General features: G+C 41.8%; 1 protein-coding gene across 1 annotated transcript in view; it reads right to left on the minus strand.

Moving 5' to 3' along the window:
• Positions 1 to 12,670, minus strand: part of lrp1b (LDL receptor related protein 1B) — a 1,292,371-nt gene that overhangs the window by 620,878 nt on the left and 658,823 nt on the right. The window contains exon 18 of the mRNA XM_033023505.1: positions 3,699 to 3,815. Within this exon, the coding sequence (XP_032879396.1) occupies positions 3,699 to 3,815 (117 nt within the window). The remainder of the gene's footprint in view (positions 1 to 3,698; positions 3,816 to 12,670) is intronic.

The raw sequence follows: 12,670 nt of genomic DNA on the forward strand, positions 1-12,670 counted from the left end.
TTATCTCTGTGTCAGAAAAGACAATAAGCAAGGAGAGCAAAAAAGATATAGCCTAAATGCCAAAACCTATAATGCTGCTTAAGTTAGGAAAGAGCTTGTGATTTTAAAAGTAGTTTGGTTTGAAACACAAGAGTTCACAGGCAACTATAAGCACTGTTGCAAAAATGCTTGGTAAAATAAGAAAATCCAAACTGCTTATTATATTGTTCCTAAGAAATATATCCTTGATCATTTATGTCAAGGGCTTTAAAGTCACTGCAGCGTGTTGTATCCTGCTATCAATATTCAACCATTTTGAATAAATTTTGGAGACAGAATACAATGCACTGATGTCACTATGAAAGATGTTAGCTAAATTGATCAGGCTTGAAATTTAAGGCAGGTTCAATGTGAAATTAAAAATTATTTCATTTTTGTAAGCTCCCGTCTGTTTGTTTCCTCATAGAATGCTTACCCGATGTGCACAATGGGCTCATGCTCATGTTAAACCACATATGCAGAAATTATTGTTTTAAATTCAACCCCAGTTGATTTTCTATTCCAATGGAAAATAATGATATTGAGTGCAAAAAAAATAATGAGGGGTTGGGATGCAGAAAACGGCAAGGAGAAAAAAAGGCTGTAATACATCAAGAGATACACCAATGGGGATTGATGTATGACTGGAAACAGTGTGATTTGTTGAATAAACCAGAGTGCCCCCAAATGTTTAAATAATATATAATTATGAAATCACAGATGATTTATTATTAAAACAAATATACTTTGTTTCACATATCAATAACTCAGTCCCTCCAAGGCATCAAAGTAAGCCAATTTGACGTACATTATTGTGAGCTCAAGAAATAGGACAAAGCTTTTCAAATCTGAAGGCTCAGGATTCCTGAATGTTATAAAAGTCTTGGCTCTGGAGTAAAATAGAGGCACAAAGACTGCAGATGTTGGAATCGGGAGCAACAAAAAGAGAGCATCTGGAGAAACTCAGTGGGTCAGGCGACATCTGTGGAGGGAACTAGGCAGTCGACCTTTTGGATGAGACCCTTAATCTGGACTGCAAAAGTGCAGAGAGGAAGTTGCCTGTATAAAGGGATGGGGAGAGGGGTGGAGCAAGAGCCAGCAAGTGATACGTGGATAGAGGTCAGGAGGGATTCTTCGGCAGATAAGAGTTGGCTGGAAAGAGGAAAGAGTGGGGATAGAAGCTCAGTGCAAAAGATGCAATTGGATGGCACGGTGGTGCAGAGGTCAAGCTGCTGCCTTACAGCGCCAGAAATCAGGGTTCAATCCTGACTACAGGTGCTGTGTGTACAGAGTTTGTACAACCTCCCTGTGACCGTGTGGGTTTACTCCAGGTGCTCCATTTTCCTACCTCACTCCAAAGATGTACAGGTTTGTAGGTTGATTGGTTTCAGTAAAATTGTAAATTGTCCCTCGTGCATAGAATAATGTTAGTGTACAGAGTGACAGGAACTAGGCAGGAACTAGGTGGGCTGAAGGACCTGTTTTCGCACTGTATCTATAAAGTCTAAAAGTAACGTGATAAACAAAAGGCTTCAGGTTCTGGAATCTGTTAAGAAAGGTATTACCCATGTTGCACCCATCTTCCATCATCCCTCCTTATTTGGTTCAACTCTTCACCTTCCTTTCCTATCGGATTCCAGACTTAGCAACATTTTATTCCTGACCTTTCACCTCTTATCCTCTGTCACGATCTCCACTCTTCCCTCCCTCACTTGACTTTTATCTACCAATCAACCCTTCCTTATCTGAATCCACATATTGCTTGCCAGCTCTTGTTCCATCTTTCTACCCCACCTCTTTATACTGGCTATTTTCCCTCTGTCCAGATAAAGGGTTGACCTGAAATGTTGACTGTCCACTTCCCTACACAAGTGTTGCCTGACCCGCTCAGTCCCCCCAGCAGCTCCCCTTTTTTTAGCTCCTTGATTCTGTAGAAGTTGTTTTGACTTAAAAGGGCTCCTTATATCAAACTGATTTTAGACTGCTGGGAGCTCTCTAGGACATCCTGTTAGACTGCTGTTTGGGGGCATAACAGGGGCTATAAGAACTGAATGAAGCAAGTCATTGAGATATTGCTAATGATGAGGCAAAACAAACACAGGCACAGATTGGTAGGGGTAGGAAAGGATGACGAAGGCAGCTTAATAGGTAGGAAGATTGAGGTAGCATATCAACATTTCCCCCCAATTTACCTTTCCGCCCCATTGCATCACAAAGGAGGGCCGCCAACGACATTAACACTTAATTGGCATGGCTCATCTCATGTCATAAGGGATAGGAGTAGAATAAGGTCATTTGGCCCATCAAGTCTACTGTGCCATTCAATCATGGCTGATCTATCTCTCCCTCCTAATTCCATTCTCCTGCTTCCTCCCCATTACCTGACACCTGTGCTAATCAAGAATCTATGTATCTGCCTTAAAAATATCCACTGAATTGGCCTCCACAGTTTTCTGTGATGAAGAATTCTTTAGATTCACCACCCTCTGACTATAGAAAATGATTGGTTGTCTGTACTGTACCCTCATTTTCATCAAACCTACAAGTGGGTGGATTTGAATCTATTATCAACTTTGAATGTTTAACAAATGAATGGCTCAGCATTTTAATGAATTAAGATCTAGTACAATCCCCCCCCAAAAAATCAGGCATATAATGTATACTGTGTTTAATTTTGCAAAAGCTGCTAGTTGTACAAGGAAGACATCACATCAGTTCAATGACTGCCTTGCAATGACCAGAAGCAGTGGTTAGCTCAGACCATGGCAAGGCCTAAAATATGCAACTTTGTCGATGACTTCAATCACCCTTAAGTGAGTGTGGTCCTGAATTCCCATCCACCTCATCATAGACCTTAGAACTCTCTTTAATTGAACTTTATCTTCCACTGAATGTCATATCCTTTATCTTGTAATACGTACATTGTGGGTGGCTTGATTGTAATCATGTATAGCCTTTTTGCTGACTGGATAGCACGCAACAAAAAGCTTTTCACTGCACCTCAATACATGTGACAATTATACACTAAACTAAACTGAGTTATCAAAATAAACCTGGGATCTCTAGGTGAAAAAACGAAATGATTTTCAGTTCCAAGTTTTCTATAATAGCTCCCTATATGCCTTCATATTTAAAATTATATTAGTTTCAGATAAAAAACTTTTTTTTCCATTAGTTTCATGCTCCACATATCTTATTCACAAACAGTCATTATTAATTAATTTTATCCGCCACGGTAATGCCTGCACACCTTGATGAAATAAATTGAAATACTGGAAAAAGTGTAATGATTTCAGTGGTAACTTTAGGCATGTTCTTCACACTTCAGTGAAGCACTTTTACAATTGCTCAGGTTAGGCTTAATCTTACAGAAACTACACAGTAATTACTTGAGGCAGGATAGAAATAATATGCATCAACATTAGAAATTAGTATTGCAAATTACTGCATACCTACATTTCAATATTAATTTGCTTCTCACAACCCATCTGGCTTTAAGGGCAGCCTATTTCTATTTAATGTAGCTTCTTATGCATAATCTAACAGCTAGCGTAAAACAAACTTGACATTCTCACCGTACCCAGGAACTGATATTATTCTTGAAATATAATATATTCTAAATGACTAAACCGACAACGTGGTCATGATTTTATCAATAGATCTTGTAAGGAGCCACTAACCACATGATGCGGTTTCATCAGATCGATCTCCACAATCATCTTCCAAGTCACACACCCATGACATTGGGATACAACGTCCGCTGGAACAGGAAAACTGACTGGGTTGGCAAGTCTTTCCTGCAATAAAATAACAGCAGCATGAATCAGTAGATGCCTGAAATTAAAGTGACTTTATATATAGTTAACATTTTTGAAGATGGTACAAATCAGCTGTGGAAAATCACAGTTGATTTTTTTTAATTAAAAGTTTTATTTTTTCTTGTTAAAAGGCGGGAAAATTTAATCTCTGGAATGAGGTCACAGAAATCTGAAGTATCCCGAATTCTAAACAATTGCATAGGATGAGTTTAAAGATTTTTGTGGAGAACGCACATCCAGTTATTTTTCATTCAAACTCACTACATTTACATGACACGTCAAACATGACGTGATTGTGCTTTGCTGCATGAAAACAACTGTAATACTAGGTTTCCTATCAGTTTGATATGTTTCCACCCTTTACCCAAAGGCAATTGTGTGGTATGGTCAGCCAGATCCTAGCAAAATAATTTATTTTGATATTACAGTGAATTGCTGAAATGCTCCACGGGGCTTCACTCAAGAGTTTTATCAAACAAAAATTGATGTTAAACATCAGAAGGATAGCCAGTCAAGCAGCATCGCTGGAAAGAGAAACCATTTAATATTTTGGCTTTGGACCCATTCCTCTCAACGGAAACATTGCTGTTTTTGTTTCGGCACAGTGGTGCAGCGGTAGAGTTGCTGTATTACAGCTCCAGAGACGTGGGCTCAATCCTGACTCCAGGTGCTGTCTGTGCGGAGTTTGTACATTCTCCCTGTGACCGCACAGGTTTTCTGTGGGTGCTCCAGTTTCCTCCCACACTCCAAACACGTATAGGTTTGTAGGTTAATTAGCTTTGATAAAATTGTAAATTGTCCCTAGTGTGTAGGATAGTGCAAGTATACTGGGTGATCGCTGGTCGGCACGGACTCTGGGCGAATGGCATGTTTCTGCGCCGTGTCGCTAAAAAGTATGAAAGTCTAGAAAACAAGTTTCAGATTACATTTGCTTTCCAAAGTGTGGCATCAAGCCACTTGAGAAGAGTTTATGGTGAAGGAGGAAAGTTTATTCAAAAAGATAGATGAAATGCAGCGTGATAATACAGGAATGGTAGCTGGAAGGTGGAGGGGCATAGGGAAGAATTCCAAAGAATTGACAGAAATGACAAAATATGCAGTTGAAAAATCATCCTGCAGTCAGGTTTATAAACAATTTGGGAAGACTATTGTTGGGAGAGTGAGGAAGTTATTAACAAGGTAATGATATTTGAGGTCATGACCTTGGACAATAGAGTTTATTTTTTGCACGATGCAGTCATGGGAATTTTGTTCTACTGGATTTCTGAGCCTGCCAACTTACAAACTATGGAAAAGTGATGGAGGTAAAGTTGGGTGTTGTTAGAGAACAAGTGAAAACTGCACTATTTGCAGATAATGAAATTGATGGGCAACATTTAAATGACACGCAATTGTCAAGTATAGATACTGGGATGATCCTGCAGCAAATGATACACAAGCTGACAAAAAGGTTATGGTTCCATGGTTCAATAGTTCAATGGTACTTTATTGTCATGTGCACCAAGGTACAGTGAAATTTGATTTGCCATACAATCTTACAAAAATAAGCAACAAGATACATAACTACATAAAGATTAAACATAGATTTAAACAGCCATAACAGTGGCTTGTGAGAATTCCAAAGGCACACAGCATAAGCGGAGACCCACAGCCATCAGTTCAATGTCCGGGCCACACACATGCTCCTTCACCGTGGTGTGACCTGAATTGTACCGACCACTGTCACTCTCTCTGCAGTCCCTGTCCGCCTGAACAGACAGAAAGTCGTCCACACTCACACTAGACTCCGGGACCTCATGGAGCGATGTCCCCACAAACACTGAGATCACTGCACTCACGGCACTCCCTCCGAGTCCTCACCTGTGCAGGCAGCACGTCCATCTTGTTTTTTCGGCGACCTCACATTCCCAACTGTGATGGAAGGCAAATAACATACCTTCTTTCCTCATTTTCTCCCGCGGTCGGGGCAATCGAAACCTCCGCAGTCGGGGCGATCAAAGCTCCCGCAGTCGGCGATCGAAGCCCCTGCATCGGGGTGATTGAGGATCCCGCGATCGGGGCGATCAAAGCTCCTACATTTGGGGCACCGGAAGCTGATCCCTCACAAAGGGACCGCCAGCCCTACGATGCTAAGGCAGTGCGGACGGAGATACGATACGGAAAAAGTCGCATCTCCGGCGAGGGAAGAGGTAAAAAAGGTTTGCACAACCTCCCACCGTCACCCTCCCCCCCCCCCCCCCCCCCACCCCAGCATAATACAAAAACTAAAAGTACACTAAAACATACAAGTAAAAACATAGTAAAACAACATAAGAAGAAAGGCAGGTTGCTGGCGAGGCTGCCACGTATGCCGCCCCCCTTATCACTGTTTAGATAAGAATGAGAAGTGAAATGACCATAGAAAAAACTGTAGAACATCATGGAACAGTATTTTTAAATATTCATATTTTTCTTAAAAAGCCATTGAGCTGTTAGTAAGCTATGTTCTCCATATCAATGTTATTTTTTCAGTTTTTACCTTTTAATGTCTTTGTACTTTCTATATGCAGCAAGACCTAATAGTCAATGTTTTAACTTCAACGGTGAGTTGCGAATTACCTTCATTAAACTTTCACAAAATGACACAAAGAACAATTCAAATTCTTGCCAGGTAGACTGCACTGTGCCTGGCAAGAATTTTAATTGTTGCGTGTGTAATACTGAAATAAAAACTTAATGAAGCACCGTAACCCAGTAAAATATCCCAGGGGCTTCAGAGAAACATTAAAGAAAAGCAAAATTGACTCCATGATTGTGAAACCTGTTTGAGCACCTGGGACCAGTTTCCCAGTCTAGGTGCTGGGGAATGAAGCAAGCTGGTGCCTCGTGGCTGGATTCCACATGAATCCCAGCAGTGGAGTGTGACTGGAATCTGGAGAAAAGTGTGGGACTTTGGCGGATGCAAAGACAACAACCAAATTTTCTGAACTGATTTATTAACGCAATAGCTCCTTGGCATACAGGTCTCTGCAAACACGTCACATAAACCAGCTCGGCCGAGGAGGCGTCGAGGTCTTCCTTAGGCGTAGTTCTGATGCCTAGGAGTACCCAGGGCAACTGGTCAACCAATCGGGGCCGGTGAGCCGGGCCTTCAACGCTGACTTCAGGTGTCTGTGAAACCGCTCGACTAAACCGTTCGACTCCGGATGCTACGTGGTGGTCTGGTGCAATTTGCGCCGTACAGCTGCGCCATACCACACCACAGGGATGACGTGAACTGGGCCCCACGATCGGTAGCAATATCTGAAGGGACCCCAAAATGAGCGATCCAATTGGAGACAATAGCGCGTGCACAAGCCTCAGCGGAGGTATCAGTTAACGGTATTGCCTCCACCCACCTGGTGAACCTATCTACGATAGTTAGTAAGTGAGTGAGTGGCCCCACGTGAACACGGTAAAGGACCCACCAGGTCAACATGGATGTGCAGGAACCTGCCGGCTGGAACAGTAAACTCCTGCACGGGCGGGTGCACATGCCTCTGCACCTTGGAAGTCTAACAGGGGATACAAGCGCGGGCCCATGCTGTGACCTGCTTTTGTAACCCGTGCCAGACGAACTTGGAAGCTACCAGGGCAGAGGTGGCGCGCATGGACGGGTGAGCTAGGCTGTGGATGGTGTTGAAAATCCGACGCCTCCAGGCAATAGGGACGATCAGGCGGGCTTTACCCGTTGAGACATCGCAAATGACTCGCACGCCAGCGGTGCCGCAAGGCATCTCGGCCAGCTTGAGACCCGATTCAGCATTGCGGTAATCCTCCATGCCACCATCGGCCCGTTGGGCTGCTGCCAGCTCCACATAATCGGCCCCGGCGAGCATCAAATGGACCTCGTCTGGCATCTGCTCCAAGAACGCCTGTTCGAAAAGCAGACACGGGTGATGCCCATCCATCAGCGCCAGCATCTTCGCCATGATGGTGGATGGACGACGATCGCCGACACTGTCCATGTGCAGGATCTTCGCCACCCTGTCTCGACGGCTGAGACCGAAGGTATGTAACAGCAGGGCTTTCAAACCTTCGTACTTTGCGATCGTCGGTGGGTCTCTAATATACGGCAACAGCCTCGAGGCACAGCCCTGAGTCAGAGCTCCTACCACATGGAAATACATTGTGTCATCCGCGATTATTCGATGCAGATGGAACTGTGCCTCAACGTGGGCGAACCACACCTGAGGTCGATCTGGCCAAAAGGAAGGTAGCTTGAAGCCTGGTGAGCCCTGCCTCGTGCCGGCCAATTCTGTGGTGACTTAGTCCTCCTGCATGATCTCTTGTCTAACGATGGCTAGACAGGTCGGGGTCACCAATTTGACGGATGCAAAGACGACAACGATGTTTTCCGAACTGATTTATTAACGCAATAATGCTCCTTGGCATACAGGTCTCTGCAAACACGTCTGACCACAACGGTGGTCAGTAACACAACTGTGGTGCGAAAGCTTAACCGCGTGAAAACAACAACCCCTCCTGAGTCACATGACCGCGGCTTCCAAATGCCAGGTTCAATACCTGCGTGCGCCAGTAGGCGCCGCTACAGGACCTCCGTATGTGCTGACATTTCACTGCCGAATTGCTAGCATGTATCGACAAGATTTGGCCCCTGGAAAATGAAATACATTCTTACTAAAATTATTTTCCTGGTCCCTAATGCATCACATATGTGTGGCTGTCTCTTCATAGATGACTAACACGTAGCTTATTATCTGCACGACAAATTCACCAAATGTATAATGGCTGCCACTTAAGAAGACTTGTTTTAACTGGAGTCTGCATGTGTAATACAAAAACATTTTATTTGATTTTATAGGTAATATTTTCAAATTAATTTAACAAGATCTTATACTTTAAGTTCATATCTGTCTGGCAATGTGTGTGCTGTATTCTGATTTTCCAATAAATCAGCAGTGCAGATTTTACATGTGTAAAATTGTCGCGCAAGCTACCTTCTCAGAGCACATCTTATGCCATAATTTATACAAATGTATGTCACTCACAGAGCACTCTTGCCTCTAATTCAAAAGGTTGTAATTATGTTGAAACAATTGGGAAGGTCTAAAGGTTAATGGATTGAAAAATCTCCATGCGTTCTATTTTACATTATCTCCATCCACACCATGCCATCTTGGGAAAGCATTAAAAAAAAACAGGTGACCATTTACACCCTGGACATTCCCTCCTCTTCCATCCGACAAAATATACAAAAGCTTAAGCACATACTATGAGATTGAACTACTGAATGTCCTCCCGTAAGCTAGGATGTAGTCCTGATATTCCATGCTACATCGTTGGGAATCTTGCACTTTTCTCTGTCCCACTATATTCTGCACTCTGATATTTTTCTGCACTACCTATCGTACTTGTGTATGGTTTCATTGCGCTTGTACATGGAAGGATTTGCAATATATCATGCAAATAAAGACTTTCACTGTATCTTGGTACATGTGATAATAAACTAATTCCATATTGGCACAAATTTTATTTTAGTGAATTAGTTTATTGTCACATGTACCAAGACATGTCACGTGCCGCACAAACATTATGGGCCAGAAAGCTTTTCCGGTGCTGTACTGTTCTATGTTTTATTAGATGACTTGGAGAGATGGTGAGATTGGGAGAGTGAAGAAGGATGAAAAGCAGAAATCCATGATGTGGGAGGCGGAGAGATTTTCTCATTGCATGGAAGGTAGGGATGGAAGAGGGCAAAACGGAGGGTGATGTTGTAAGGACTGGGGAGTCCAAGTGAAGATGGGGAAATAAGAGGAGGTTAATAATTGAGGAGGGAAATGAAAGAGAAGCAATTCATGGACATCTCCCCCTCCCATTCCGAATCTGACCTCTCTGCCCTGGGCCTCCACCATGGCCAGAGTGAGCACCACCGCAAATTGGAGGAACAGCACCTCATATTCCGCTTGGGCCGTCTGCACCCTAATGGCATAAACATTGAATTCACCAATTTCCCGTAGCACTTGCTGTCTCTTCCCCTTCTCAGCTCTCCCTCAGCCCTCTGGCTCCTCCTCTTCCTTTTTCCTTTCTTCTCCCCAACCCCTACCCTACATCAGTCTGAAGAAGGGTTTTGGCCCGAAACGTTGCCTATTCCCTTCGCTCCATAGATGCTGCTGCACCCGCTGAATTTCTCCAGCACTTTTGTGTACCTTTGATTTTCCAGCATCTGCAGTTCCTTCTTAAACTCTTGAAATGGATGTTAACTTTGTGTTTGCATTCCTTACTACTGATTCAACTTGCAAATAAACTTTTTGGGAATTCTTCAACAGCATTCCCAAGCCACTTTGCACCTCAGATTTCTGAATCCTCTCCCCATTTAGAAAGGAGTGTATACCTTTATACCACCTACCAAAGTGCATGACTGCACAATTTGCTATACTGTATTCCATCTGCCCCTCTTTGCCCACTCACTCAACCTGGCCATCCTTCTGCAGACTCCCTGCTTCCTCTGCACTACCTCCTCGTTTGTATCATTCACAAACTTGGCCACAAACCCATCGATTCCATCATCCGAATCATTAATATACAACGTGAAAGATCGCGGGCCCAACACTGACCACTGCAGAATACCTCGGCAGGTAACCAGAAAAATCCCTCCTTGTTTCCCACACTTTGCCTTCTGCCATGTGGCCTATTTTCTATCCATGCTTGTTTCTTCCGTCTAAAACCATGGGCTCTCATCTTGTTCAGTAGCCTCACGTGCGACACTTTATCAAAGGCCATCCGAAAACCTAAGTAAACAACATCTAGTGACTTTCTTGTCTATCTTTACTTCCACAAATTATTGCAGCAGATTTGTCATAAGATGTTATATAAAATCTTTCAATTTTATCAACAATACACCTTTTTGTCCTGTTGTGGAGCTTACAAGCAGGCATAATATTCCGAAACAAAGAGCAAATGCTTCTTAAAATGTTCTTGACAACTTCATGAATGCAATTATTCTAACTAACTTGGACACTTATAGCACTGTAATTTTTTTTTTTTGGTTGCTTAATGAGCTTAAAGGCCAATTGTTACAGGAGTACGATTGACTGTAAAGTTTTAATCACAAATGAAATTGCACTCTTGAGAATCTCACTTTACAGAATTGGGCAATATACCACAATTTAGCTCATGTTTGGTAACCTAGAATGGTATTAATAATTCACTTATCTTTAAATTAAATAAATGAACCATGAAATAACGTCAGTCAGAGCAATCTCAATATGATAGCATTATTGCTGATACCAGTCACAAACAACAGAACTAACCTGCTAATTTTGTGTGAAAGGTTTCATCGCAATCCATTTTTTTCTTAACCCTGGGAAATTATTACTTGAAAACAATCTCTTCAAAGATCTAATTACAGTTAATGTCTTAATTCACTGAATCCACTAAAAGATTAAGATACAAAATTCATGAATTTGTATAAACGCAAAGATTGTTCTAACTCAATTTATTTCAATAGATCATCATCTTCCATGATTTTCCAGGTTTTTGGAAAATTTGAAATATACATTCTGGTGGTATCGCTTAAAGCCATACTAAACAAGAGGCAAAATATCAACAATCAAATTGTTGCCATGATGTAGAAATGTTGATTGGAAACAAGAACAAATTTCTCAGTTAGTGAAAGTAAAATGAAGAATTGTTTCCCACTCTTGGCATAATGGTAAACTTGTCAGTGTTTAATTTTGGAAGAAAATCTATCGTGAACTGGGACTAAGATACTTAGTCAGCCTCATTACTGAGAAATAGCTTCCTGAGCTTCATAAATCAGTCCAGATGCCAAAGAGCAATGAAACACAAAGGGGTAAAAGCAAGAGTGCTAATCCATTAATGCTGTCAATGGCGGTACATTTTCCTCTTAAAAGGATAATTTGGCAAGCTTAATGATAAGTACTATGAAGATAAGCAGCCAGTGATTTATGGAAGGACCTGCTACACCTCTAATGTCATGGGCAATATTTCTGAATTTGCATGGTGCACATACTCCACAAATTACTGGCAATATCCATTGTTATAACTTCTGTACGGAGACATAGGAAGAGCAGAAGGCAATTATAAGGCCATTAATATTTAAGATCAAGACTATGAATATAAATCTCGATAGCTTGTCTCCACTGGGGATTCGCACACAGCTAGAGCGAGCAAATTTCAACAGGAGGAACTTTAAGTGTGTTTACCTTCCATGTGAAAAGAACACAAATAAATTAGTGTAGCATTTATAGAAAGTTAACATCAGAGTTATGAGCTGAAATGTTTTGCTGGCACTGGATGAGCAATTTCCCATCTGCTAAAGAAAACAAAAATAAAAATAAAAGATATAATATAAATCTTTAAGGATTTGTTGTTAAATCATTCAGCACCTGAATAAGTGAATGATGACATGTAAGTCAATAAGTGAATAAGTGATTAGTCAGCACCTGAATAAGTGAATGAAGACATGCAAGTCAATAATCAGGCCCTCCAGAGCTTGTGTTCTCTGTGCAAATTGTACATAAAAATACTATCTTGTAGATATTAGGAACTACAGATGCTAGTTTACAAAAAAATCAATGGAAACTCAATAACGCAATTCCTCTACTTCCTTAGAAGGCTTAGGAAGTTTGGCATGACCCTACAACTCTCACTTACTTCTACAGATGCACCATAGAAAGCATTTTATCAAGATGCATCACAGCTCGGTTTGGGAACAGCTCCATCCAAGAACGCAAGAAATTGCATCAAATTGTGGATGAAGCCCAGACCATCCCACAAACCAACCTCCCTTCTATTGACTCCATTTATACCTCACGCTGCCTCGGCAAGGC

The sequence above is a fragment of the Amblyraja radiata genome, chromosome 7, assembly GCF_010909765.2.
Source record: "Amblyraja radiata isolate CabotCenter1 chromosome 7, sAmbRad1.1.pri, whole genome shotgun sequence".
NCBI classification, from domain to species: Eukaryota; Metazoa; Chordata; class Chondrichthyes; order Rajiformes; family Rajidae; genus Amblyraja; species Amblyraja radiata.